This window comes from Perca fluviatilis, chromosome 7, assembly GCF_010015445.1.
Source record: "Perca fluviatilis chromosome 7, GENO_Pfluv_1.0, whole genome shotgun sequence".
Taxonomy (NCBI): Eukaryota; Metazoa; Chordata; class Actinopteri; order Perciformes; family Percidae; genus Perca; species Perca fluviatilis.
This window is the reverse complement of record NC_053118.1, coordinates 17337407-17364231: the sequence shown is the minus strand read 5'-3', so window position 1 is coordinate 17364231 and position 26825 is coordinate 17337407. Positions and strand designations below refer to the sequence as shown.

At 41.5% G+C, this 26825-nt stretch overlaps 1 protein-coding gene and 1 long non-coding RNA gene across 5 annotated transcripts in view; both read left to right on the top strand.

Moving 5' to 3' along the window:
• Positions 1 to 6478: 6478 nt before the first annotated feature.
• On the top strand, positions 6479 to 8572 carry LOC120562686. Its single transcript, XR_005639808.1, has 5 exons — positions 6479 to 6574; positions 6742 to 6878; positions 7120 to 7204; positions 7810 to 7956; positions 8251 to 8572. It is a non-coding gene; the product is annotated as an uncharacterized LOC120562686 (long non-coding RNA).
• A 9443-nt stretch (positions 8573 to 18015) lies between these two features.
• deptor (DEP domain containing MTOR-interacting protein) overlaps positions 18016 to 26825 on the top strand; it is a 33706-nt gene continuing 24896 nt past the window's right edge. For 2 of the 4 annotated variants that reach the window (XM_039805585.1, XM_039805582.1), the window contains exons 1-4: positions 18016 to 18386; positions 18625 to 18717; positions 22328 to 22506; positions 22987 to 23110. In XM_039805585.1, the coding sequence (XP_039661519.1) occupies positions 18373 to 18386; positions 18625 to 18717; positions 22328 to 22506; positions 22987 to 23110 (410 nt within the window). In that variant the 5' untranslated portion in view covers positions 18016 to 18372. Of the gene's footprint in view, positions 18387 to 18624; positions 18718 to 20142; positions 20163 to 20293; positions 20306 to 22327; positions 22507 to 22986; positions 23111 to 26825 lie in introns of those variants that run through there. The other 2 variants (XM_039805583.1, XM_039805586.1) reach the window with 2 other exon arrangements.

The following is a 26825-nucleotide window of genomic DNA, read 5'->3' as shown; positions in this document are numbered from 1 at the left end:
GTCTGTGTGTGGTCTGTGTGTCCTTGCTGTGTCTGTGTTCCAGCTGTGTGTGTCTGTGTGTCTGTGTGTGTCTGTGTGGTCTGTGTGTGTGTGTGTCTGTAGAGTCACTGTATGTCCACGGTGTCTGTGTTCTTTGTGTATGTGTCTGTGTCCATTTTCCTTGTGTCTGTGTGTGTGTCTGTGTCCGGCTGTGGTCTGTGTGTCTGTGTGTGTCTGTGTCCGCTGTGTGTCCACTGTGTTTGTCTGTGTGGTGTGTGTGTCCTCGTGTGTTTGTGTACCAGTGTGTTTGTGTACTGTGTGTGTTGTGTGTGTGTGTCTGTGTGTTGTGTGTTGGCTTGTGTGTGTGTCCATGTCGTTGTTTTGTGTGGTGTGTAGGGTTGTGATGATCTGGGTGATGTTGTGATGTTGTGTGTTTGTGTATGTGATGTGTGATCTCTGTGATGATGATTCTGTGTCGGTGTGGTGTGTATTGTGATGTTGTGATGTCCAGATTGTATTGTATGTGATATTGTGTGATAATTATGATGTCCGATGTGTTGTTTGAGGCGGTCATGAATTGTGTGTTAACATATATTAAAATGTGTCAATTTGTATGTGTTATGTCCAAATTAGTATCTGTGTTGTGTATATGATGTTTATGTATTAGTGTGTGTGTTATTCGTGTGTGTTATGTGTTGTGATGTGTGTGTTTGTGTTAGGGGTGTGTGTGTTGTGTGTTGTGTGTGTGTTGTTAGGTGTGTTTATGGTTACTGTTGTCCGTAGTTTGTGTTAACTGTGTGTAGTGTGATTGATGTGATAGTGTGTGTTGTGTGTGTAGCTGTGTGTCTATGTGTCAGGTGTGTAGTAGCTTGTGTGTTAGCGTGTGTTGTGTGTTGTGTATGTCTGTGTGTCCAGCGTATGTCTGTGGTTCTTGTGTAGGTGTCTGTGTAGCTTGTGTCTTGTATTGTCCAGCTCTGTGTCAGCACTGTATGTCTGTGTGTACTGTGTCTGTGTGTCTAGCTTGTAGTATGTATGATATTCAGCTGTGGTCTTAGCTGTGTCCTGTATGTATGATAATCCCAGCTGTAGTATCTTGTGATAATGCAACATGATTTCCCCTGTATTGTGTCTTTCTTGTGTCTTGTGTGTCCATAGCAGTGTCTTAATGATGATGTATTGATGATCTGTAGTCTCTTATTGATGTCAGTGTGATGTCTTGTGATGTCTTGTGATGTCAATGATGTCTTGTCTGGCTGTGATGTCTTAATGATGTCTGTATGATGTCAGCTGTGATGTGATGTCCGATGTGATGTCAAGCTGTGATGTCTTATTGATGTCTAACTATTGATGTCTTGATGTCTGTGTGATGTCATGATGTCCGGTATGATGTCTGTGTCGATGTGATGTCTTAATGATGTCTTAATGATGTCGATATGTCTTGTGATGTCTAACAATGATGTCTTGATGTCTGTATTGATGTCGCTGTGATGATGTCACAATGATGTCCATTGATGTGTGATGGCTGTGGATGATATGTGATGTCTAGCTGTGATGTCTGTGATGTCTGACTTATCGATGTCGATGATGTCTTGCAGTGTCGATAGTGTCTTGTGATGTCATATGATGTCTGTGATGTCCATATGATGTCACTGTGATAATCCTGTGTGATGTCAATGATGTCTTGTGATGTCCAGTATGATGTCGATATGTGATGTCTGAGGTCTAACAATGATCGCTGTCTTAATGATGTCTGACTGTCGATGATCTTAATGATATCGGCTGTGTTGATGACTCTGTCAGTGTCTTGTGATAATCTGTGTCAATGATGTCTGTGATGTCAGATGTGATGTCTTAATGATGTCAACAATGATTGTCAGTGTGATAATCTGTATGATGTCATATGATGATGTCATAACGATGATCCTGTGATCACTGTGATCTTATTGATGTCGACTTAGTGATGTCAATGTGATGTCATGATGTCTAATGTGGTCTTATGATGTCAATGATGTCTTAATGATGATGTCTGACTCTGTGATGTCTTGTGATGTCAATGATGTCTGATTATTGTCGACTTAATGATGTCATATGATGATCAAGCTGTGATGTCATGTGATGTCAATATTCGATGATGTCTAACTTGTGATCATATGATCTTATTGATGATCATATGATCAATCACTCTGTGATGTCATATGATGTCAATGATGATGTGATGTGATAATCATATGATAATCTGGTATGATGATCTTATGATGTCTATGATGTCATGATGATCATGTGTGATGTCATGTCAATATATGATGATCATATGATGTCTAACATGTGTCTGTGATGTCCATGTGTCTATGATAATCTAACTGTGATGTCATATGATGTCAATGATGTCATGTCCCTGTGATGATGATGTATGATAATCTATTAATATCACAATGTGATTTGTGATGTAAAACGATGTCTTGTGATGTCTATTTAATGATGTCGATATGATGATATGATGTCCAATGATGTCATATGATAATCATGTCAACAATGATGTCTTATGATGTCTAATATGATAATCGGCTGTGATAATCTTATGATGATCGCTGTGATGATATGATGTCTAATGTGATGTCAATGATGATCTTATGATGATAAATATGATAATCAATGATGATCTTAATGATGTCGACTAAGTAATCTTAATCCGATATGATGTCATGTCAACATGTCGCTATGATGTCATGTCGCTGTGATGTCATATGTCATATTGCTGTCTGTGATGTCAATATGATGTCCAATGATGTCTGTGATGTCACTGTAATCATGATAATCGGCTGTGATGATCATGATATCCAACAGTGATGTCAATGATGTCAATATGTGATGATGTAATGATGTCTAATATGATGATGTCTGTGATGTCAGTTGTTGTCCAATGTTATCATGATGTCTGGCTATGATGATAATCATAATGATGTCTGTGATGTCAGCTTATGATGTCTGTCGATGTCAAGTGTGATGTCTGACTCATGATAATCTGACTGTAAATGTCTTATGACTGTGTTGTCCAGATGTGATGTCTGTGATGTCAATATGATCAGATGTGATGTCTAATATGATGTCAAATATGATGTCTTGATAAGTGATCATATATGATGATCTTAATCATATGATAATCGGCTGTGATGTCTCATCGATGTCTGTGTGATAATAGGAGCTGTGATGTCAAACGAAAGTGTCATAATGATGTCCAAGATAATGATGTCTGTGATATCGGCTGTGATGTCTGTGATATCTAGCTGTGATGTCAATGTGATGTCTTATGATGTCAATATGATCAATATGGATGTCTAACAATGTCATATGGTATCTATGATGTCCGCTGTCGCTGTGATCTTGATGTCTATGATGTCGAAGCTGTGATGTCTGTGATGTCCAATGTGATATCTGTGATGTCTGACTTGTGATGTCTTGATGATCGCTCATGATGTGATAATCGGCTATGATGTGTCAGCTGTAGCGTCTGTGATAATCTGCTTAATGATGATGTCTCGATATGATGTCTTATTGATGATATTATCTTATGATAATCTGTGATGTCCCTGTGATGTCATGATGTCGCTTTAATCAATGTAATGATGTCTCATCTTATTGATCGCTGTAATCTCCTGTGATAATCCGATATATGATATATGATAATCTAACATGATGTCTTGTGATGTCTGGCTGTGATGTCAGCTGTGATGTCTGTGATGTCCAGGCTATGATGTCTGTGATGTTAATCTTATTTCCATCATTTATGATGAGTGTTGTTTTGTTGTGTGTGTATATGTGATGGGGTATGTTGTGTTATTGGGTGGGTTATGGTTGTCGTATTGTTGTATGTTGTATGTGTTGAGGTAGGGTTGTGGTTATTAGGTTGTATGTTATGGTTGGGTGGTAGTGGTTTTGTCGTGGTTAATGTCTTGTTTGTGATAATATTTGTTTGTGGTTTTCTGTGATATGATGTGTAGTCATGTGTTTGTGTTATCTTATATGGGGTGGGTTTTGTTGTCAAGCTGTGGTTGTGGAGTATGTGTTTGTGTTGTATAGTGAGCTGTGTGTCAGTGTTGTGTAATGTGAGGTGGCGTTGTATGTGTGATCTGTGTTGTGTGTCGTATTTGTGATATTATGTAGTGTTTGTGATTGTGCTGTGTGTCAGTGTGTTGTGTGATCGCAGATGTGTTATGTGAGTTGTGTGTGTTGATTTGATGTAATGGTTATATGGTTGTGTAATCATATGTCCAATGGTCCGTGATGTCAGTGTATACCATGTGATAATTGTGATAATCGTATGTGTGTCTGTGATGTCTAGGCTGTGATGTCTTATGTGTCAGTGTGTGTCTGTGATGTAGCGTTTGATGTCTAGAATATGATGTTAGCTATGATGTCTATGTGTTTATGATGTCTAACTTGATGTCTAGGATGTTCTCTGTGATAATCTAATGATAATGTATGATGTCAGCTGTGTTGTCAGCTCATGATGTCTTGTGATGTCTAGCTGTGTGTTGTAGTGTCTGTGATAATCAGCTGTGATGTCAGCTGTAACTCTGTGATGTCTAACTCATGATAATGCATGATGTCTGGCTGTGATGTCTGTGATGTCGGCTGTGATGTCTGTGATGTCTAGCTGTGATGTCAAGCTGTAGTGTCTTATGATGTCAGCACTGATGTCTTGTGATAATCCCGGCTGTGATAATCAGCTGTATGATGTCTGTATCAGCCTGTGTCTTGTGATGTCTGTCTGTGTCCATCGGCTGTGTGTCTTGTGTCTGTCTGTAAATGTCTGTGATGTCTGGCTGTGATGTCAGAGTGATGTCTGTGTGTCCAGCTGTGATGTCATGATGTCATGATGTCGGCTGTATGGTAATGTCAGCTCTTGATAATCTGTGATGTCTGACTGTGATGTCTGTGATGTCTGACTCATGATGTCCAGCTCTGTGATGTCTGTGATGTCAGCTGTGATGTCAGCTGTGTCTGTGATGTCTAGCTGTGATGTCTGTATTCGGCTGTGATGTCAGCTGTAATGTCTGTATTATCAGCTGTGATGTCATGTGATGTCTGTCTGTGATGATCAGCTGTGATGTCTTGTGATGTCTAGCTGTGATGTCCAACAGTGATGTGTCTGTGATGTCAACTGTGTGTCTGTGTCCAGCTCTTATGTGTCTGTCGATGTCTGGCTCTTGATTTCCAGCTGTGATGTCTGTGTGTCCGATGTAGTGTCTTGTGATATCTGGCTGTAATGTCTGTGATGTCTGTGATAATCCGGCTGTAGTGTCTTGTGATGTCCACATGATGTCTGTGATATCTAGCTGTAATCTTATGTCTAGCTGTATTATCCAGCTGTAGTGTCTGTGTGTCAGCTGTGTGTCAGCTGTATTAATCTGTGATAATCTGTATGTGTCTGTGTGTCTAGCTGTGTGTCCGGCTGTAGTAATCTTGTGTCCAGCTGTAGTGTCTGTGTGTCCATGTGTGTCCGGCTGTGTGTCTAGCTGTAATGTCAGCTGTGATATCTGTGATGTCAGCTGTGTGTCCCGGCTGTGTGTCTGTGTGTCCAGCTGTGTGTCTGTATCCAGCTGTAGTATCTGTGTGCATGGCCACCTCTGTTCACCGTAATACAGCGCTACCTAAAGCGTGGTTGAAATTGATGTTGTAAACCCTTGCTAGCTAAATCTACAAAGCGTTTAGTAATTGCCGTCAGCCACTTGTCGATATTGGAACTTTCAAAATAGCCAATAAGGTATCTATGGGGAAATACCGTAGATAAAAAGGGATGTAGACCGCTAAAGTCAGATGCTGGCGTACGTATTACTGCCATAAGTATTTTTTTCTGTGATTAAAATGATTTTATACTAATTCTGAACGTATCATCTTGGTGCCAGGTTCAAGGACGGGCTTAGAATCCGAGGGTAGGGTTATATGGACGCCACCATCGAAGCTACCAGCAAACGTGGCTGGTCTGAAAATAAAATAAACAGGATTTCTCCTTGGCCTGAGCATTGTGAAGATTGATAGTGTAAGAAACACAAACCTATACAAATATATAAATATAGGTGTTACTATTTTACATTTCTGAAAGGAGAAACCGTTGTCTTTAAAGAGATGTACAAAGCTTCGCTTTAAGATTTATTCTGCTGTTTTTGTGTTGATTTGTAGTCTTAAAAGTGACAAATCATTTCAGGGATGCTACAGTCTGTACTGCCTATACTCCACTATGCTGGGCTGCTAAGGGTGTGCATTAGTTCTGTTATAGATTACAGTGTTTCCTTTAGGATTTTTTTTAGCAGTGGAGGCAGGTCATGACATATGCTACTTTATTTATTGCAACTCATCTTAGTAATATGATCTATAATCAGACTTGATATTGCTGTGGAAAAGTTATATCAACTAGTATGTATACTAAGCAATACAAAATATTGATTTTGTGTAATGGAACCTGGTAATGAAGCTGTTATTTCTTTGATATACTTTTAAGGATTCAAGTCCCAGCCCCGAACCAGCTGCCTGCACACCAGCCCCAGAATTGCCTTCAGAGCAACACAGAGTTTCTTTGGAACAAGGAGCAACATTTGTAAGTTCATGGTAATTTATCTTGAATAACTTATTTTTTAATTGAGTGAGAAGCTTTTTTAAAAGCTTCACTTTGATTGGACAATTTTGATGTAAGTCAGAGGCATAGTCATGATATTCATATATATGTGTATACTTTCTTTCTCTGTTCATTAATCATTTTTATAGAATATCCGTGAGATCCTTAAGACAGCTGATGGAAAATGCATGGTTAGCAGTCTTGAGGAACAGAATCACATAAATAATGAAAGACGTGCCATGGTCCGGATACTTGTGTCCCACATAATTAAGCGCTTTGGAGAGAAGTAAGTATTTTTCACACACAGATTATTATTTTATTATTTTTAAGTTGTGGGCTAGTTCTTCACTAATGTGAACTGCATCTAAACTACTTATCTCATGCCTTTGATCTGGGATCAGTTAGTGCAATCTTGATTTATTTTTTTATTTTATATAATGTTTTTGATAATTACTGTAAAAAAAACTGTCAATATATTGTGTTATGTGGTAGTGTTAAATGCTAATAAAATGCATATTGTTGTCAAGTCCATCTTCAGGTGCAAAGGCTATGCTGGCATCATCAATTGTGGATCAGTTTCCATGCCTGAGGGACTGTCAAGGCACAGGCTAAGTAAGTTTTTAACCACACAATAATGAACTGACCTAAAGCAAATGTGACAATCCCTGCTAGGGCTGTGACGGTTGGTGAAAAAGCAGTGTATCACGTAATATGGGGGTTAATCGCAACCCCCTCCTGTTATGAGAGTGGCAGGTGCCTTAAATTAGGGACAGTGTGCCGGGAAGACAGTGTGAGCAAAAACGAAAGTGAGAGTAGCATTTATGAGTGCAAGAGGAAAAAGAGATAGCAAAGATAATGCAAAGTGAGTTAAAAGTGAACCACAAAACAACAAGCTTCACAAGACAAGGTGGCTTCATGTGTTGATACTGCCGGTAAAGTGAAGGGAGTTACCCTAAAAAACATGGGCTTAAACCTTACAACATAAGTTGCAACACAATACGATCATCTTTAGAAAGACAACATCACCCAAGTTTGAGCTTTTTGTGCAGAATCAGGCAGGACATGTAAGGCAAGAGCTATTCTATTATTGGCTCAGTTTTATCCTAATGTTAACTTCAGCTCTTAATTTCAGAGTTGCTTCTGGCTTAGTTATTACCTAATGTGTTTGAATTCTTTTTTTTTTTTTTTATCATTTTTGTTTACTTCTAAACTTTAAGACGCATGGTTCACCCCAGATAGAGGGCGTAAACCTGCAACAGGCTTTCTGGAAGAGCGTCTCCGCAATGTCTGAAAAAGACTCCACTCTGGCAGACGAGTAAATTTAACATCACAAGTGCCACAAGACACCCGAGTCATTTTGCCAGGTACAGCAAGATGTCTTGCTCCTCCATTTCAATCCAATTCATGTTGATGCATTTAGAAGTGGATTTGACTTATCCTTTCTCCTGTTTGCAACATACCAAGTACTTCTTACTTGAACGCTATGGGCCAGTTTCATATACAGAGATTAAACTTTTGACATAACTGTTCATTTAATTTTTCTTGTAGTCTAGGGCTAGGCTTGATTCTTGTATGGGAAACCGGCCCACTCTATTAAAACATTAGATGTCTTAATATGTCACAGCTTGGTAGAACTTATTCATTTCTCTGCCAACTAGAACTCCAGAGCGGGCCATCCAATTGACGGAGTGACTGAAGAATAACATCTGGCCACAGTCCCAGGTTGGCCAACACATGTTGGAGACTGCCATCCATAGGGCACAGTGGATCTGAGCAAATGGGACTACATAAATGCTAGACATTATCACAGAGTTCCCATGCTTAGTGGACACTCCAGGCATGGTGAGCTAGAATCTTACAAAATAAAATGTTGTGTTGTGGTGCTGGGATTGTTGTTCGATGTCAACTTTGTGCTAAATTTTGGGAGTTCATCTAGACTACCGTCTTTCAGATACCGGGACATGAATCAAACACTGTCAAATTAATGAGAGCTCAGATTGCTAGTTGATAGTTCAATGCATGAAGTTTGAGAAATTGTGACTATTTTGTCCGTTTAATGATGTAATAAGTAGAGATGCACCGATTTCAACTTTCTAGGCTGATTCAAATTTCCAATTTTTCATTGAGTTTGATCTGCCGATATTGATTTTAGCCGATTCCAATTTCATATTTTCTAACCACTTTCCAGCATACACAAATATTTATTTTCTATCTTTTTTTTTTAATAGAACATTTTTTGAACAGATAATGGATCACTACAAAATAGAACTATACAAATGACTCCTGGTGACATTCACACACATCTAAAGAGCAACGTTAGAACCATTTCCTCCCTCTCACAACGGGAGTTAAAGCGAACCACTCAGGATTTTGCCTCCTGGGAAATCGAATCTATTCCATATTTTGGTAGCAGTAACGAGCTATCCACAGCTTGCTAATACAAGCAGGAGCACCTGCATTGTATTTCGACTTGTGAAGGTTTTTAGGTTTTAGGAGAAGGCCTCCATCAACGTTGCTACTAGCTAAACTAGCAAGCTACACGATGCCCCCCCTCAGCTGTTCACCTGGCTGTGACTCGTGCCTCCTGTTCAGCCAGAAGATAGTGGAACTTGAAGCCAGAATATCGACTCTCCACCAGATCAAGGCAAGTGAAGAGTTCCTCGACTCCATTATCATTGGAAGTTCCCCCCACACACACACTGACGGATGTTTTGATTCCACTGTGCCCTGCAATACTCTCACCCCACCACGCACTAATACAACCTCTGTCCCTGTTGTCTCTCCTCGGCTTCTGCCGAGGACCCAGCCAGCTCTGCCGACCAGCTCCACTCCACACCAACCTGAGCCATGGCGTGTAAGCAAGCACCAGAGCAGGCGGTCAGGACAACGCTCAGCCCCAGCCCAACAACTACAACTAGAAAACCGCTACAGCATACGGCCGACGACGAGGAGTTCCCTTCTCTGCGCGTCCCCCACGCAGCTCATCCTGGTCCAGCCACACAGTCGACGCGCCCATTGAGGGCGACTCTCCCCCTCGGACTCATCAACCTCCACGCTGGTCATCGGAAGCTCCATGGTAAGGGACCTCCATATTCCCCCTTTACCTAGCGGTCCCTCTAAGGTCTACTGCTTCCCGGTGCCAAGGTCCGTGACATCCAGCACAAACTTCCCGGCATCCTCGCCCGCCACGCCAAGGTCGACAACATCATGTGCATGTGGGCACAAACGACATCAGAGAGAGAACGGTCGATAGCACTCCAGGAAGACTTCACCACTCTCCTCTCCACCCTGATGGGCACAGGAAAACGGATTGTCATCTCTGGGCCTCTACCCACCTACAGGAAGGGTGCGGAGAGATGGTCCAGACTGTTCTGGCTCCACACCTGGCTGGAACCACTCTGCACTTCCCTGAGCATTCCCTTGTACGACAACTTCAACTTGTTCTGGGAGATGCCCAACCTGCTGAAGCGTGATGGTCTCCACCACACAAACCCACGAACCCAGGATGCTATCTGACAACATATACGACCACACTGAGAAGGCAAGTATTGACATTATGTTGAAAATATCACAGATTCATGTCCCCCAGGCATTGATCCTGATAGCACTATACCAGTGGATGAATCTGAAAATGTTTTCTGCAGGATAACATGTAGTACTAGTGTTATTCCAGTAACGCGTGTTACTAGTACTATTCCAGTAACATGTAGTACTGGTACTATTCCAATTATAATCAACAACAGACCACACAAAGTGGTGAATAGAGGGGCAATACTTAACAACCTTATTGGAATTAAAACTACCACTGCAATGATAGAAAAGGATAGGAAAATTAGTTGTGGTTTTTAAAAAATAAAATTTTTTTTTTTTAAAGCAGCACTAGTAAATGAATTGATATCTGATAATCAAATTGATCTATTCTGTCTTACTGAAACATGGCTGGGCCATGAAGAATATGTTAGTCTAAATGAAGCGACTCCTCCCAGTCATATTAATACTCAAATTCCTAGAGGCTCGAGCGAGGAGGGGGAGTTGCAGCCATATTTGATTCAATCCTGTTAATTAATCCTAAACCCAAACTGAATTATAACTCTTTTGAAAGCCTTGTTCTTAATCTCGAACATCCAACATGGAAATCAGAACAGCCAATTATATTTGTTGTTGTCTACCGGAGCTCCAGGTCCGATTCTGAATTTTTATCTGAATTCTCAGAGTTTTTATCAAGTGTAGTCCTTAAATCAGACAAAGTACTTATTGTAGGTGATTTTAATATCCATGTGGACGTTGACAGCAATAGCCTTACTACTGCTTTCAACACATTACTGGATTCAATCGGTTTCAGTCAGACTGTGCACAAGCGACGCGACTGTTTTAACCACCCCCCTAACCCTGGTGCTGGCATATGGTATTGAGATTGAGGATTTAATAATATTTCCGCGAGAATTTGGTATTATCAGATCATTTTTTAATTACTTTTGAATTCTTGCTACCTGACCATACTAAACTAGATAAAGGCTTTTACACTAGATGCCTATCTGACAGTGCTATAGCTAAATTTAAGGAAGATATTACAACAGCATTTGACTCTATGTCGTGCCTTAGAATAACAGAGGACCTCTATGTTAACCTCAGTCCCTCTCGGGTTGATGCATTTGTGGACGGTGCTGCGACTTGCCTACGCACGACCTTGGACTCTGTCGCTCCTCTCAAAAAGAAGACGATGAAGCGAAGGAAAACAGCTCCTTGGTATAACGAACAAACTCGCGCAGATTGAAACAAGTCTCGACAACCTCGAGGGTAAGTGCGCTCCACCAAAGTGGAAGAATCCCGTCTGGATTGGCAAGAAAGTCTCAAAACCTATAGGAAGGCCTTAAGAAAAGCCAGATCAGACTATTACTCTTCACTAATAGAAGAAAATAAGAACAACCCAAGGTTTCTTTTCAGCACTGTAGCCAGGCTGACAGACAGTCATAGCTCTACTGAGCCATCTATTCCTCTAGCTCTGAGTAGTGATGACTTCATGAGCTTCTTCAATGATAAAATTATAACAATTAGAGATAAAATTAATCACCTTTTGCCCTCAACTTCTAACAGTTCATCTTTAAATACAGGACCACTAGAACGAACGACTAGTCCGGACATATACTTAGACTGCTTTTATCCTATAGACCTTCAACAATTAATGTTAAAGATATCCTCAGCTAAGCCATCTACCTGTCTCTTGGACCCCATCCCAACGAGGCTACTCAAAGAAGCGTTACCCGTGGTAAACACTTCACTACTAGATATGATCAATATGTCTCTATTAACAGGCTATGTACCGCAGTCATTTAAAATAGCTGTGATAAAACCTCTTCTGAAAAAACCGACCCTGGATCCTGAGGTCTTAGCAAACTATAGACCTATATCTAACCTTCCCTTTCTATCCAAGATCCTTGAGAAGGTGGTTGCTAATCAGTTATGTGATTTTCTACATAGCAACAGTTTATTTGATGACTTTCAATCAGGATTTAGAAAGAATCATAGCACAGAGACGGCACTGGTGAAAATTACTAACGACCTTCTAACAGCTGCAGACAAAGGACTTGTCTCCATTCTTGTTTTACTAGATCTTAGTGCTGCATTTGACACTATTGATCATACAATCCTGTTACAGAGATTAGAACACTTAGTCGGAATTAAAGGAACTGCACTAAGATGGTTTAAGTCTTATTTCTCTGAGCGATCCCAATTTGTTAACATTAACGATAAACCCTCCAAGCACGCCAAAGTTAGCCATGGCGTTCCTCAAGGCTCAGTGCTTGGACCAATTCTATTTTCCTTATATATGCTTCCTCTAGGCCATATTATTAGGAAACACTCAATTAATTATCACTGCTACGCAGACGATACCCAATTATATCTGTCAATTAAGCCAGATGAAAGTGGTCAGTTAGCAAGACTACAAACGTGTGTTGAGGATATAAAATCCTGGATGACCCACAACTTCCTGATGTTAAACTCAGACAAAACGGAAGTTATTGTGATAGGACCAACGCACTGCCGAACTTCGTTTTCGAAAGATATAGCTACTCTGGATGGTATTGCCCTGGCCTCCAGCACTGCTGTCAGAAATTTGGGAGTTATTCTTGATCAGGATATATCCTTCAACGCCCATTTAAAACAAACCTCAAGAATAGCCTTTTTCCATCTTCGTAACATTGCCAAAATTAGGAATATCCTGTCTCAGAATGATGCTGAAAAACTAGTCCATGCATTCGTTACTTCTAGATTAGATTACTGCAATTCCTTATTATCAGGTTGCCCAAATAAGTCCCTTAAGGCTCTCCAGCTGATCCAGAATGCTGCAGCACGTGTTCTGACGAGAACTAAGAGAAGAGATCATATTTCTCCTGTATTAGCTTCTCTGCATTGGCTTCCTGTGAAATCTAGGATCGAATTTAAAATCCTCCTCCTGACTTACAAAGCTCTAAATGGTCAAGCACCATCATACCTAGAAGAGCTCTTAGTACCTTATTGTCCCACTAGGGCACTGCGCTCCCGGAATGCGGGGCTACTCGTGGTTCCTAGAGTCTCTGGAAGTAGACTGGGGGCCAGGGCCTTCAGCTATCAGGCTCCGCTTCTGTGGAACCAGCTTCCAGTCTGGGTTCGAGGGGCAGACACCGTCGCAACATTCAAGAGTAAACTGAAAACCTTCCTCTTTGACAAAGCTTATAGTTAGGGAGTGAGGAGTTGCAGCGTCCACCGAACCCGGCCCACCTGCTTCTCCTCGTAGTTAGTTATGCTATTACAATTCTAGACTGCAGGGGAGGCTGTTTCCTTCCTATGACACACTGAGCTGCTCTCTCTTCTCTACTTGTTACTTCTGTATGCATCCTGTCCCAGAATTGCTTGTTACTAATCTAGCTCTGGGGAGTTTACTCCCCGGAGTCCTTATGTTTCTTCTTCGCAGAGCTATGCTCTGTGATTCTCTGCAAATCCCGGCCGCATCCTGCTGCATCCTGCTGCATCCTGCTGCATCCACCCATGCTCTGCAGCCACGCCGCTACATCCCGCAACGCCCGCTGTGATGTTCCTATGCACAGAGTAGTCTGGAAGCGGTATAGGGGACAGCACTACTCAGTATGACACGATGTGCCCTGCTATGACATGAACTTCTACCGATAACCTTCGACATCACTGTGACCTTTAATGTGACTATTATCGCCACTGTTCATCACACCCCCTAACCGGCCCGTCAGACACCGCCTACCAAGAGTGGCGGGGTTTGCCGATTGTTTCTTCCTAAAAGGGAGTTTTTCCTTGCCACTGTCGCGATAGCCACTGCTAATGCTTGCTCTTGATGGAATTACTGTAATTGTTGGGGTTTTGGAAATTACAGAGTGTGGTCTAGACCTACTCTATCTGTAAAGTGTCTCGAGATAACTTTTGTTATGATTTGATACTATAAATAAAATTGAATTGAATTGAATTGAATTGAATTGAAATTGAAACAGTAACGTTACCTGAAAACATAAACGTCACACAGATGATTTAACGTCACCGCTCATTTTACACATAGTTTAGAAACAAAACTAAACTCTGAGGGAAGATTACTACATTTTTAATGTTGGTTTGGAGCGGTATGCATCCCCACTAACTTGGAAAGTGTTTTAAACAGTTGATTTAAAAGTTGATACAGCGTGTCGGAGAAATACAGGTTCTCTCTTTTTTTTCTTTGTTTTTTTGTTGCAGCGGGGGCGGCAGAGGGACCGCAGCGTTCGCTAATGTTAGCTTCTTGTCTCATCTGGGTTCTGATAAACAGTAAATTCATCAAAGTCAGTGTGCCCAACACTATTTTCCAATAAACTGTAGCTGTCATATTTCACGGAACCCACGTGAGTGCGGTTTTCATGTTCCAGTTGTTCAGCCTCAGAGGGGGGAGAGAGAGAGAGCGGCTGAGATCAGTAGAGCAGACTACTCTGCAGAGCTGTGTATAATTACGACATTATGACATTTCATAAACAGCTGATTGAGCGGCGGTGCGCTCATGTTGCTTGATGTTAATCATGCGGCGCCCGCGTGCATTTGACCGGCATAAAATCGGCATATGTCATGGCCGGTCACGTGAAAATCGGCCAATTCCGGTCACCGGCCGGTCAATCGGTGCATCTCTAATTGTGTGAAAGTTTACTCTTTATTCCATCTGCTAGCAAAAAACAAACATTTTTAAAAGATGCTGTGTGATGATATTCACTACCAACAATGTGAAGAAGTTTTAACAAGCTGCCAAACCGAAAAACTTCAGCAGAGAGAATGGAAAGACTGGAATCCTGACACTAAATTAAAGTTATGTCCAACGTTAGCTTACCTTACAGACTGTAGTTAGTCTAAAACTGACATCTGGATATTTGACTTAATTAAATGCTTGCTGCAAACGTAACGTTCTCTCTGCTGATTGCTCACGTCTATATCCAGTTTTGTGTTCCTAACAGCTCAGTTTTTCGGTTCCACAGCTTATAAAATCTTGTATTCTTTTATACAACTTGTAATGTTAACTGAAATGTATTGAACTGTTTAATTTTGTCTTAAGTGATATATTTGGCTTGTAGCAATAAAAACAAAATGCTGGGATGTTATGTGCTTGATTATTTCATAATTAGGGCCCGAGCGCCGACAGCGGCGAAGGCCCTATTGAAACTGAAGGAATTGTTAGGGCCCGAGCGCCGACAGCGGCGAAGGCCCTATTGAAACTGAAGGAATTATTCTTTCTTTCTTCTATTATTTTCCCGTCAAATAAATTGGCTTTTTGAGGGGCTTAATATATTCAAAAACTCACCAAATTTGGCGGTCGCATCAAGTCTGGTGAAAATTTACGTATTTTAAGGGTTTTGGGAATAGGCGCACAAAAATGGCTCGCTAGCGCCCCCTAGAAAGTTAAGAAAATTGAGCCCCTGCAGTGTGTTTAACGTAGACTCACGAAACTTGGTACACATATGTACCATGTCAAGATGTACAAAAAACGTCATTACAGCCATACCCTAAACCCAACAGGAAGTCCGCCATTTTGATCTCAAAGTTCGAAATTAGTGCGATTTTGGCCATTTCCACGTCGTACTTTAACGAACTCCTCCTAGAGATTTCATCCGATCAACTTCAAACTCGGTCTGTGCCCATCTTAAGATGTTAAAGATGAAAAGTTGTTAAAAGAAAAACTTTTCGTCATAGGGCGTGGCCGTGGCGGGACGGCCATTTTGTGCGTTTCGCCGCCGAAACAGGAAGTGGGTGTAACTCGAGTGTACGTTGTCCGATTACCTCGAAACTTTTCAGGATTCATAAGAGTCCAACCCTGAGGACAAATAAAGGCCGATATTTACTTAAAGTCATAGCGCCTTCTAGTGGCAACAGGAAGTAGGCCTAAAAGTCAAGGTGCTATACTTTAACGAACTCCTCCTAGAGATTTCATCCGATGGACTTCAAACTTGGTCTGTACCATCCCAACACCTTAACGATGAAAAGTTATTAAAAGAAAAACTTTCGCCCAGACGGTGTGGGCGTGGCGTGGCGGCCATTTTGAGTGTTTAGCGATGAACAAAGAAGTTGTTGTAACTTGAGTGTACGTTGTCATATCTGCCCGAAATTTCTCACGATTGACAAGGATCCAGGCCTGAGGACACCTACAGGCCAAAATTGACTTTTGGTCATAGCGCCCCCTGCTGGCAACATGAAATGTGCCTTATATGACAAATATCATCCGATTTGCATGAAACTCAGAATGTGTGGTCTACGTGTGATACTGAGCCGGCCCCTATAATATGACCACGCCCACTTACTCAGGCCACGCCCCCTTTCATAACATTTGAACCGTTTAAGGTAGAGTCTTCTGTGAGGTGTCATTGAACTCAGCAGAGAGTTCCTTCTTTATTGGTGATGGTTTGGCCCGCCCCCTATGCATAAGCCACGCCCCCTTTCATAACATTTGAACCGTTTAAGGTATACCCTTGTGTGAGGTATCATTGAACTCAGCAGAGACTTCCTTCTTCATTGGTGATGGTTTGGCCCGCCCCCTATGTTTAAGCCACGCCCCCTTTCATACATGCTGACCCATTTAAGGTAGAGTCTTGTGTGAGGTATCATTCATCTCAGCAGAGGCTTCATTTTTGATATGTGATGGTTGGACCCGCCCCCTATGCTTTAGCCACGCCCCCTTTCACAGCTAATGAACCTTATGACGTACAGTCTTGTGTGAGGTATCGTTGAACTCGGCGGGGAGTTCCCTTTTCATTGGTGATGGTTTGCGGCGTCTGAGTGCCGCGCAAATGCACGGTCGCAAGGAGCGGCGTCCGTCGGTAACCCCGACGCGCGCAGAGGCGCGAGGGCCCGTCCATCGCTGCTCGCAGCTTTAATTTCATCAATACATTTCATAATGCAAAACATCTAGTGAAAAAAAAAATACAGATAACCCAGAATATGGGTTGTATTTTTCCAACCCATTTTAGGTAGTATTAACCCAACAACATGGTCATTTTAACCCATTTTGGGGTAGAAAATATAACCCAACATGCTGGGTCAAAGCCATAACCCAAGCCAGCGTTGGATCGGTCCATATTAGACCCAGCGCTGGGTTACCAAAATAACCCAAGTTGGGTTATTTTTAACCCAGCAGTTTTAAGAGTGTAAGCACTTGTTTTACTGCTGGTAGCAGCAGAGAGCAGAAGCCAGCAGGCAAGTTTTATTTAAATAAACTCATGGTGTACTTCAAACTTTCCAATCCATCGTTTTATGAGTACATAACCTATTTGTACTAGTGTAGAAGTTTGGTATCATTTCGGGCATTATTAGTGGAGTAATATATAAGATACACTCTTGGATCCATTAGCGCCTGCACTAAGCTATTTAGCTGATAACGCTAACTCGCCCAATGTTCGACCCAGGTGCAAAAAGCTTCTGGGGGTTGTTTGGCTCGAGGTCATTGTGCAAAGGACCCTAGGGTGAAATTACTCCCAACCATCACTTTAAATGTTCAGAATTCAGATTTCTGATGCACCTGTTGTAAATGTAAAGCTGGCCAGAACAGAACGATCCTGTTCATATTTTCAGCAGTTTTGCAAAAATGAATCAGACCTAGCCACCAAGTGGAGTGCTTTCATATTGAGCAAAATTGATGAAAAAGGTCAGTGGGAAAGATAAAAGCTGTTTGTATGTGTGGGTTTTTGCTGTTACATTGGCTACATATTACATTGTGTTTTACAAAATAAAAACTCACGTAAAGTAGAAAGGTGTAGGCCTACAAACTAATATTAAATCCAATGTCCCACCTATCCTACCCCTATTTTTCCCAGGACCAAGCGGTGTCTGAATCGAGCGCACTCACATGCCTCTGTAACCCCGCCCCTTCGGTCAACTCCCCCAGTGACGACAGCAGAGTCCTCCCAATGCGGGGGCTTTGTGGATGGGCACTGGCTGCACCGTGGAGAAAAACGTGCATGCTGTATGCATCCCGTGTGGTGTGTCAGTGACAAACAACCCGACCCGACGCTCAGAGGAACACTCGGCTGTTTTAAATCTCTATCTCAGGATTCACAAAGGGGACGCGGCATGCACGCATGCAGATGTGTGTATGTGTATGTGCAGATATTTGGAGGTGTCGAGGTTTTCGAGGAATTTAATATTGGACTGATGGAGCTGCTGGCAAACTGAGGGCTGGGCTGTGACTTCCTGCGTTGTTGCATGTTTCCTGGAATGGAATAATTTTTCTCTTCATTCATCAAAGAAAAAAAATTGATAATTATTTTTACTCAATGGTGCTTGAAGGGTAAGCAAAAAACCCAGGTGTCAGTGCAACTGTTTTATTCTTTGAAATCATCACCGCGTGGATGCTTGCATGCCTTTTGTTTTTCAATCCATTCGTTCCCCTTTTCTGTATGTTTGTCAGCACAGAATCTTTTACTCATTTACAAAAAACGCAGTGGTGCATTTTCCAAGAATGATGTCTCGGTGTGTGTGGCTGTTTGGCAACATAAACACCCCGGGTATGTGCCTGTTGTTTTTAGCAGAGAGATGGACGGCATCGGGAACACCATGCAGAAGAAGGCTGCAGAGCTGGAGCGGCTGGCCGAGGTGCTCGTCACCGGAGAACAGCTGAGGTAGGTCGGTCGGTCTCAGTCAGGAATCCCGCTGACAGAGTGTGCTATAGGTCACACATTAAAGGAAGGTGTGGCATTTCTGTCAGTAATCTGCAAACAGACCACCAAATTTGCTGTCATTACAGAATAGCTACCTAATAATTAGTAAACAATGATTGTTTAGTTAGTTTTCATGCTCAATCTTCATGTTTTGTGGCCCGGATTAGGATTCACAAGTACATGATAGGACATGATACACTAACTGATAAAAAAGTGGGTGTTGTAAGCCTGGTTTAAAACACCCACTTTTATTATGCCTTTGACAGCAGGTTAATGATGATGCATGTAGCTCTCCCTCATTGCAAACTGGCACTACAGACAGTTTCAGCTCCACTGCAGCATGCAGAGCCAAACAAAGGCATCCACACGTGCATACCCTCCCCATGCACACTGCTGCCCCTCACCTATATACCATGCAGGCTACATTTCATCCTGAGGCATTGTCTAAATACTGCAGGATGTTGTTTTGTTTTTAAGGACTGAACACATGAGTCATTTTTGTAATACAGTGCCCTTTGAGCTGCACAGGGAATGATCAACCTACTAATCATTGTCATGCACTGCCCATTCATCCTATGAGGGAATTGTACTGCTAACCCTGGCCGTGTTGTTGACCTGCTGCACTCTTTGACCCACCGTACATAAAGAATGGCCCCAAAACCCTGGTGGCGTTCGCTGGCTCACGCTTCCAGCAATGAATAGAGGCTCAGTAGGTAAAGCATGGAACCAATGCCAGGAATTTCAGCCCTTCACTGAACTATGAGGAAAATATGCCGCTGAACTGTGCTTTCCTGCTGGGTGGGATAAACTGAGTTAGAGCTTTTGCTGTTACTGAAGAAGTACATGCTGTGCATTGCTCTGTTCTGAAGAACAATAAAACTAGTCGTCCCCTCAACAGATTAGATTAATAGTTTGTGTCTGGACATACTCTTCGGTGTACTCTTGCTTAGCACCAGTGTGCGCTTTTTCTGTTTGTATGCTGTGTGTGTGTGTCAATGTCCCTGGCACAGCTGTATACTGAGGCTGCCAGCTGGCAGTGTGGCTGGTGTCAGTGAACGATGGGTTGGTTGGGGGAGCTGTCCCAGAGTCCTCTGCCTCTGAGACGTTGCTGTTGTGGGGTAAAGGGCTCGCAGTTGTGACATTCAAGACTTGCTCTCTATCTCTAAATCTCTTTCTCTCTGTATTTTGTACAGACAAAGAGAGCTGAGAGCTTTTTTATCCATGCTAGTAGCGTGGGCTCGAGGGATGGCAATGTCAGCCGGCCCTCCACTTTGGTCCAGACTGATATATCTCAACAACTGTTGGATGGATTACCCTGACATTTGGTACAGCCATTTATGGTCCCTAGAGGATGAATGCTATTGACTTTGGTGATCCCCTGATGTTTCCTGTAGCGACAACATGAGGTTGACATTTTTGGTTTTCGACTGAAATATACCAATAACTATTGGATGAATTGCCATTCAAGTTTGTACAAAAACTCTTTTCCCCCTCAGGATGAATTTTAATAACTTCGGTGATCCTTCAATGTTTTTAGCACCATCATCAGGTAATTTTTTTCCCCAATGCTTTGGTTGATGACAAAATACCTGCAAAACAATGCTATTGCCATCAGCCTCAGCTGTACTCAGTGTTTATTGCTAATTAGTCTTGAATTACCAGACCTATCGCCACAGTGTGAGCGATGGAGTGTGGTCTGGCTACACCGCTTATCTAACCTGGGATAGTGAAAAAAACGCTCTGGCTTGTTTGTATTTCTACGCCCCGGATGCAGCAACAGTGCCCTTACCAAAATAGATAGCGGAGATAGCGGAAAAGAAGGTACGCTTCGGATGACAGGCTTTATCCCAGCAATGTACAGCTGTTGAGCCAGACCAGACAAATTGCTAATTTGAAAGGTTATTAATGTTGTTAATGATAACACGCTTAACTAAGCTGAAACCAAATGAACATGGTATACATACCCGCTTAGCATCAGTATGTTGCATTTTTATTGAGAGCATGTTAGCATTTAGCTGCGCCCAAGTACAGTCTCACATAGACTCTGGCTGTAGACTCTTACACTGTGCAGTACGAACACTCACTGGACTGTTTAATGATTGATGTCCCTCAGTGTTTTACCTTGACTCCCTGCGTTAGCTTTTATTATTTAGTCTGAATTGATATTTCAGACCAAATGATGACACGAGGGAGTTAGAAAGTTTTTTTTTCAATAACATTTTTTATTTTGTGAGTAGTAGATTTTATGAAAATAAAATAAGACCCGATATGAAACCCTGCTGGTATAAAAGCAAGGCGTGTACCTAATTCACACCTTTTGTTAGATCATTTTTTCACAACCTCATGGAACACAAGTGACATAGATCCTGGTACTAATAATAGGACACTGGCTGTTTTGGAATATTCTTATCACACATTTGTGTACCATCATGTTGACTGCTTGTATCTTGGAGCAAATCTGTTTCAGGCCCAGGGCTGAAAAGCAGAAAGATACCATGACACACAGACACATGCAGCCGCTGTAGTAAAGCTTGTGACCAGTTCATAGTTGTGAATAGGCCGTTTGTTGCACCGTGGCAGACTGTGCTAGAGAGGAAGGCTTTGTGAATGTTTGCAGCCTGGGACTTAACATCATTATGGTCATACTGGGAGCCAGAGACTCATTCAGAAATGCTCTGGCTTTTCATTGTTTTTAGGAAATGCTTTTACAGAGCAAGAACACCTACCACAACATGTAGTCTGGCACCTGAGCCTTCTTGCAACATTTGAGATGATTTATGTGTAGATTAGACTGAAACCTTCTGAAGCTGAACAGAGGAGGAGGAGAGGAGGATGCTAGAACTGGTTGCTAAGGAAAATCTAAAAACTTGATCAGCTGTGGTTGTTTGCCCAGAACAGTGTGTGGGTCTGACTGGGCAGGCTTGGACCAGGGCTGTCACTGCTAATCTGGAGTGATGCTAGCCAGCTGCACACAGACTCAGCATGGAGTGGAACTAGATAGCTGCAGGAAGAACTCTGGTTGGCTGTTTCACAAAAATCAGGGTGAGGAAAAGGTTACGCTGATGATGTGAAACCGCAATCTAGGCCATCTATAGAAGCATTAGAAGGTTGCCATGTCATTGTGCAATATAGTCACATTATAAATCCCTGCAGACAGTGTTTGAATGCCATGCATTCACCTCGTACCCAGAGGACAGATTTGCTCTGTTTGCACTGGTTCTGCTGTCTAATTTTATAAATATAGATTTGACCTTGTATGAATGTTCAGTTTGTTCTTCAGGTAAATCATGTTTTCTTCTACTAGAAGATAATTTATCTTATAGACTCATTTATGACATGCAGCTCCCATAGATAACCAAAACAGGGACTGCCACCTTTTTAGACGCTAAAACATTTGTCATTACTCTCATTCTTAATACTTTCAGGAGGAATTGTTGTTGTTGTTGTTGTTATTATTATTGACATTACAAATGGGCAAAGGGTTTTGCTGATGAACCAAGAGTTTAACCTTGTGTCGAAGAATTGTCAATACATTTTATTTCTCCTCTGCGGCTTGTTTTCTGCCCTTCAGGCTGCGGCTCCACGAGGCAAAGGTGATCAAGGATCGGCGGCACCACCTGCGGACTTACCCAAACTGCTTTGTGGCCAAGGAGCTCATTGATTGGCTGATCGAACACAAGGAGGCCTCAGACCGAGACACCGCCATCAAGATCATGCAGAAACTTTTAGACCAGAGCATCATTCACCATGGTAAGGCTAAGCTGTGTGCGTTTGTGTATGTGTGCACATAGTGTGTGGGGGTTAGTCTTGTACAGTATGTCCTTTTTGTTGTGGTTTCCATTTTCTATAATAGCAAGGATCTTTCTCTCTTTCTTTCATCTGTGCCTCTTAATAGATGATTCTTTGTGTCTCCCAGTCAATTTGGCTGCAATGTAGCGGCTCACTACCTGTTCAACATTTGACCAGACACTGAAAACAGAGACACAAAGAGTGGGCTGCCTCCTTGTGTTTAGTTGGAGTTTAACAAAGCCAATTCAATATTAACTCATCCTAGCTATAGATGAATGATTTCATGATGTTTAGATTTTACTGACTGCTTTATACAAACATAAACAACATTCCCATGATGCCACTTTTGTTTGTTCTGTTTTCTACAATTATTAATTACACCCACACTAACTGGTTGTAACCTTAAAACTAAACCCTCTATGCATGTGTGTGTGTTTTCAGTGTGTGACGAGCACCGGGAGTTCAAAGACCTGAAGCTGTTCTACCGCTTCCGGAAAGACGACGGCACGTTCCCATTGGACAGTGAAGCCAAAGTCTTCATGAGGGGGCAGAGGATCTATGAGAAGTATGAACACACATAAACACAACCACTCAGTCGTGTTCTTTGTAGTGGAGCTATGAGAGAGATGGAGGAAAATGGCTGTTCATACATTTGTTTAATGGAAACAGAAATTCCCCAGGCATCTCTTAGCACTTTTGATAGATGTTCTCTTCACCATTTTAGCATGGAGCTTTAAATTATTGTTTCATTGTCATTTTCTTGCCATGGGTTAGAAGAGAAGATCAACACCACTATTACATCTCTATGATAAATATGAAGTCAGCAGCTGGTCAACTTAGCTGAGCATAAAGACTGGAAATGAGGGGGAGTTATTTGCTGGACTTTTTCTTGGCTGGGACCATTTGACAGATTTTGTTACATTTGGGCAGAGCTTATTTCACTGTGACGCACTGATACAAATACTGATCTTTTTAAAGATATATGGCTTACCTCCTCAAAGATGATACTGGTGAAGCTTGTTGATAACCACTACCCTGAACTATCATTTCACAATCTGATGCTTTTCAAACTTCATGGTGGCCACCCGGCAAGCGATAGCACATGCCATGCATTTATTTCCCGCCTTCCTCTTTGTTTCTCTTTGTGAGAGTAACTGGCATTCTCCACGGCATGCTGATTGAGTGTGTCAGAAATGCTACTACCATTATTGTTTAGAAAATTTGTTCTGCGAGTAAATTTGATTCCATTAGGTATATTAGAGGGCATAGTATTGAACGTTACTGGTTTTTAACTATGATAAAAGCCTGCTGGGATCAGGAAATTAGAAGCTATTGGAAGCATCTTGACAAGAGATGACTCAAAGCATTGGTTGAGAGACGGGCTGGATTTAGAGGAGGGCAGAGGACACCACTAATGGGACTGTTTGTTTGTCATCAGCTTTGTACTTATGGTGTTCCAATAGTGATAGGACTAATTGTTTCTATAGTGACCCCAAAGTCTTCCTCTGTGTGTCTCCACTTCTCTCAGTGGCACCTCTACAGTTTTGGATTCACGCAAACACTGCGTTTACAAACAAATAAGTACACACACACACACACACACACACACACACACACACACACACACACACACACACACACACACACACACACACACACACACACACACACACACACACACACACACACACACAGAGGAGTTGCATAACAGGAAGAAATAGTCCATGGGTAGACATCTGTCGTCTCAGCTCTCAAAGCTATGTGTTTATGTAATCACCATGGCGCACACACACACACACACACACACACCCCCACACCCCTCAAGCTTGCTCTGGTGGTTGGTTGCTTGTGTACTAGAATTGCCTCATAAATACTCTTATGGCACAGTAAGTAACAGTAGTGCAACATAAAATAAACCAATCATGTCCCAGTTTCTTGAGCATGAGTGCAAGTATATGCTTTGGTTCTTTGCCAAGAAGTTAGCATAGATTCAAATAAATGTCAGTACTTCTAAAAACATGAAGTTACTCGTCATGTTAGATTGTTAGTCTCGGCTTTATAAAACGTCTGCCACAGCATACTCATACAGCAGATCATAACATACACTACTTTGCTCTTCTAGTTTTTGTACATTCCAAAATTAAGTTTTGTTTATTTATTTATAACATAAATAAAGTTTTTCTTGACTTTCACTAAAGGTTAACTTTTAAGCCTGAATGTATGTTGGTGCAAACCTCAAAGCTCTTGTTAGCCATGCTAGCAGAGTGGCTCGACTCAAGGGATGACAATGTAGGTCCTCCACTATCTCAACACTTCAGGATGAATTTTAATAACATTGGTGATCCACTGACTTTTTCTCCATCAGGCCAATTTTTTTTATTTGGTTTCTTTTGTTTGTGACTGTTAACTACCTACAAAACTAATGACATTCCCTTATTATCTTTAGCTGTACTTTGTGTTTAGTGCTAATTAGCAAATGTTAGCATACTAAAACACTAAACTAAGATGTTGAACATGGTACAAGTCATATCAAATCTAGTTTTTCCATTGGAAAAATAAACAGCCCTCTCCCACACATTGATCTCTGTTGCTGTCAAATCAGCAAACACAAACTCCAATAAACAAACTGTAGGAAGACATTTCAAACAGTTGTTTTGACAGCATTTCCTAGGCGACAAGGTTAGTAAGAGAGGACAATGATTTACAGACCTTTTAAAGCATTGTTCAACTTTTGGACTGTTTACATGTGTATGTGTACAGTAGATTGTGGTTGAATGGCATCATTATTTATGATTTAATCAAGCTGAAATTGAACTATCAAATGAAAAAAATACCTTTTGAATAGATTAATCAAAACACTTGAATCTAACCTTTTTTTTTAATCTGGGGTAGATTCACTGAGCGTGAATGGCCTGCTCCGTGCTCGCACACATTCACACCTGCAGTAGATGGTCTGGAGTGTCTTTCTGTTAGCCTCACTGGGGCAGCTGTGGGTTATGTGCCTTTCCGAAGGGCACTTCAGTTGTAGCATTTAGCAAGGTTAAAGCTTTGCTCTTTTCACTTCTACACCCAGATTTATCCTGTCAGTGTTCAAGGTTAGATAACACCTCAGTTTAGACTCTGTCTCTCATTGCCCAGGCATCACAGTCCTTATAGGACCGTTTTGCATTTTTTAGCCCATTAACTGCAAATTACATACACTTTCCATAATTGGTGAACATTTTCTCTATTCCAGACATCAATCGCATGCTTTTATTCTATTGGATACATGCTGCTAAATCAAGAGAGAGCAACACAACATTTCATTTTTAAACATACCGCTGGTTTATCCTGTGTTCCACAGATATAAAGTAAAAATATGTTGGTGTCATTGCACGTCTAGGCTAAAGGCCGTTTTATGCTTCTGCGTACCCCTGCAGACCCCTCTGCGTCTACGCCGGACCCTACACCGTAGCCTGACGTGCACCTCTCGAAAAATGTAACTACATGTCGCAAGTATAAACATCAGGCCACTTACGTAGGCTCCGGCGAAAGCTCTGCGTGGAGCCTCCACAGAAGCATAAAATGGCCTCAAGTTACAAATATTAATGGCTGGCTAATTACATCAGTTGCTTTCTCTGCTTGAGAGTAGATCCTAACATTATACACGTGGCTTACTGATGACTGATGGAATGTCTTTGGTTATTACAGTAAATCGAGTCCAACATAAGGGTTATCAACACAGGAAGTTTGACCATAAACAGTAATGCTAATCTGTAAGGAAAGTCCTGATAAGTACAGGATGTAACATTATCCTTTTATTTGTTGTTCCATAAGGTTGCTAGAGCCTTCAGAGATTATAACTGAAGTTAAAAGCTGTACAAATAAAACAGCTTTTACATTAGCAAAGTTATATCATTATTGTCATCATTACATTAAATGTTTAGAACAGGTTGTGCTCATCAACGCAACCTGTGTGGACTGTTTGTAAGAGTCATTTAGCTGTCAATGTAGCTGAAATGGGGTCATGAAGTAGGAAATGTTTGCATATATAAACATTGTAAGATGTTGGTAATGTACGAAAAAGCAACAAATTCTGTCCATATTTTCAAAATATGTGTTCTGAATGAGATATAGTATTGTTTGTTTATAGTGTTGTTTGTTGTATTTTTAACATTTTCCATAGATACTCCACCTCAATAACTACTGAGACCAAACCCACAAGCAAATTAACCTAAACAAGGAAAAAAATCACTCTATAATGATGTAGACTAGTAGCGTCTCCTCTTTTATTTAGAAAA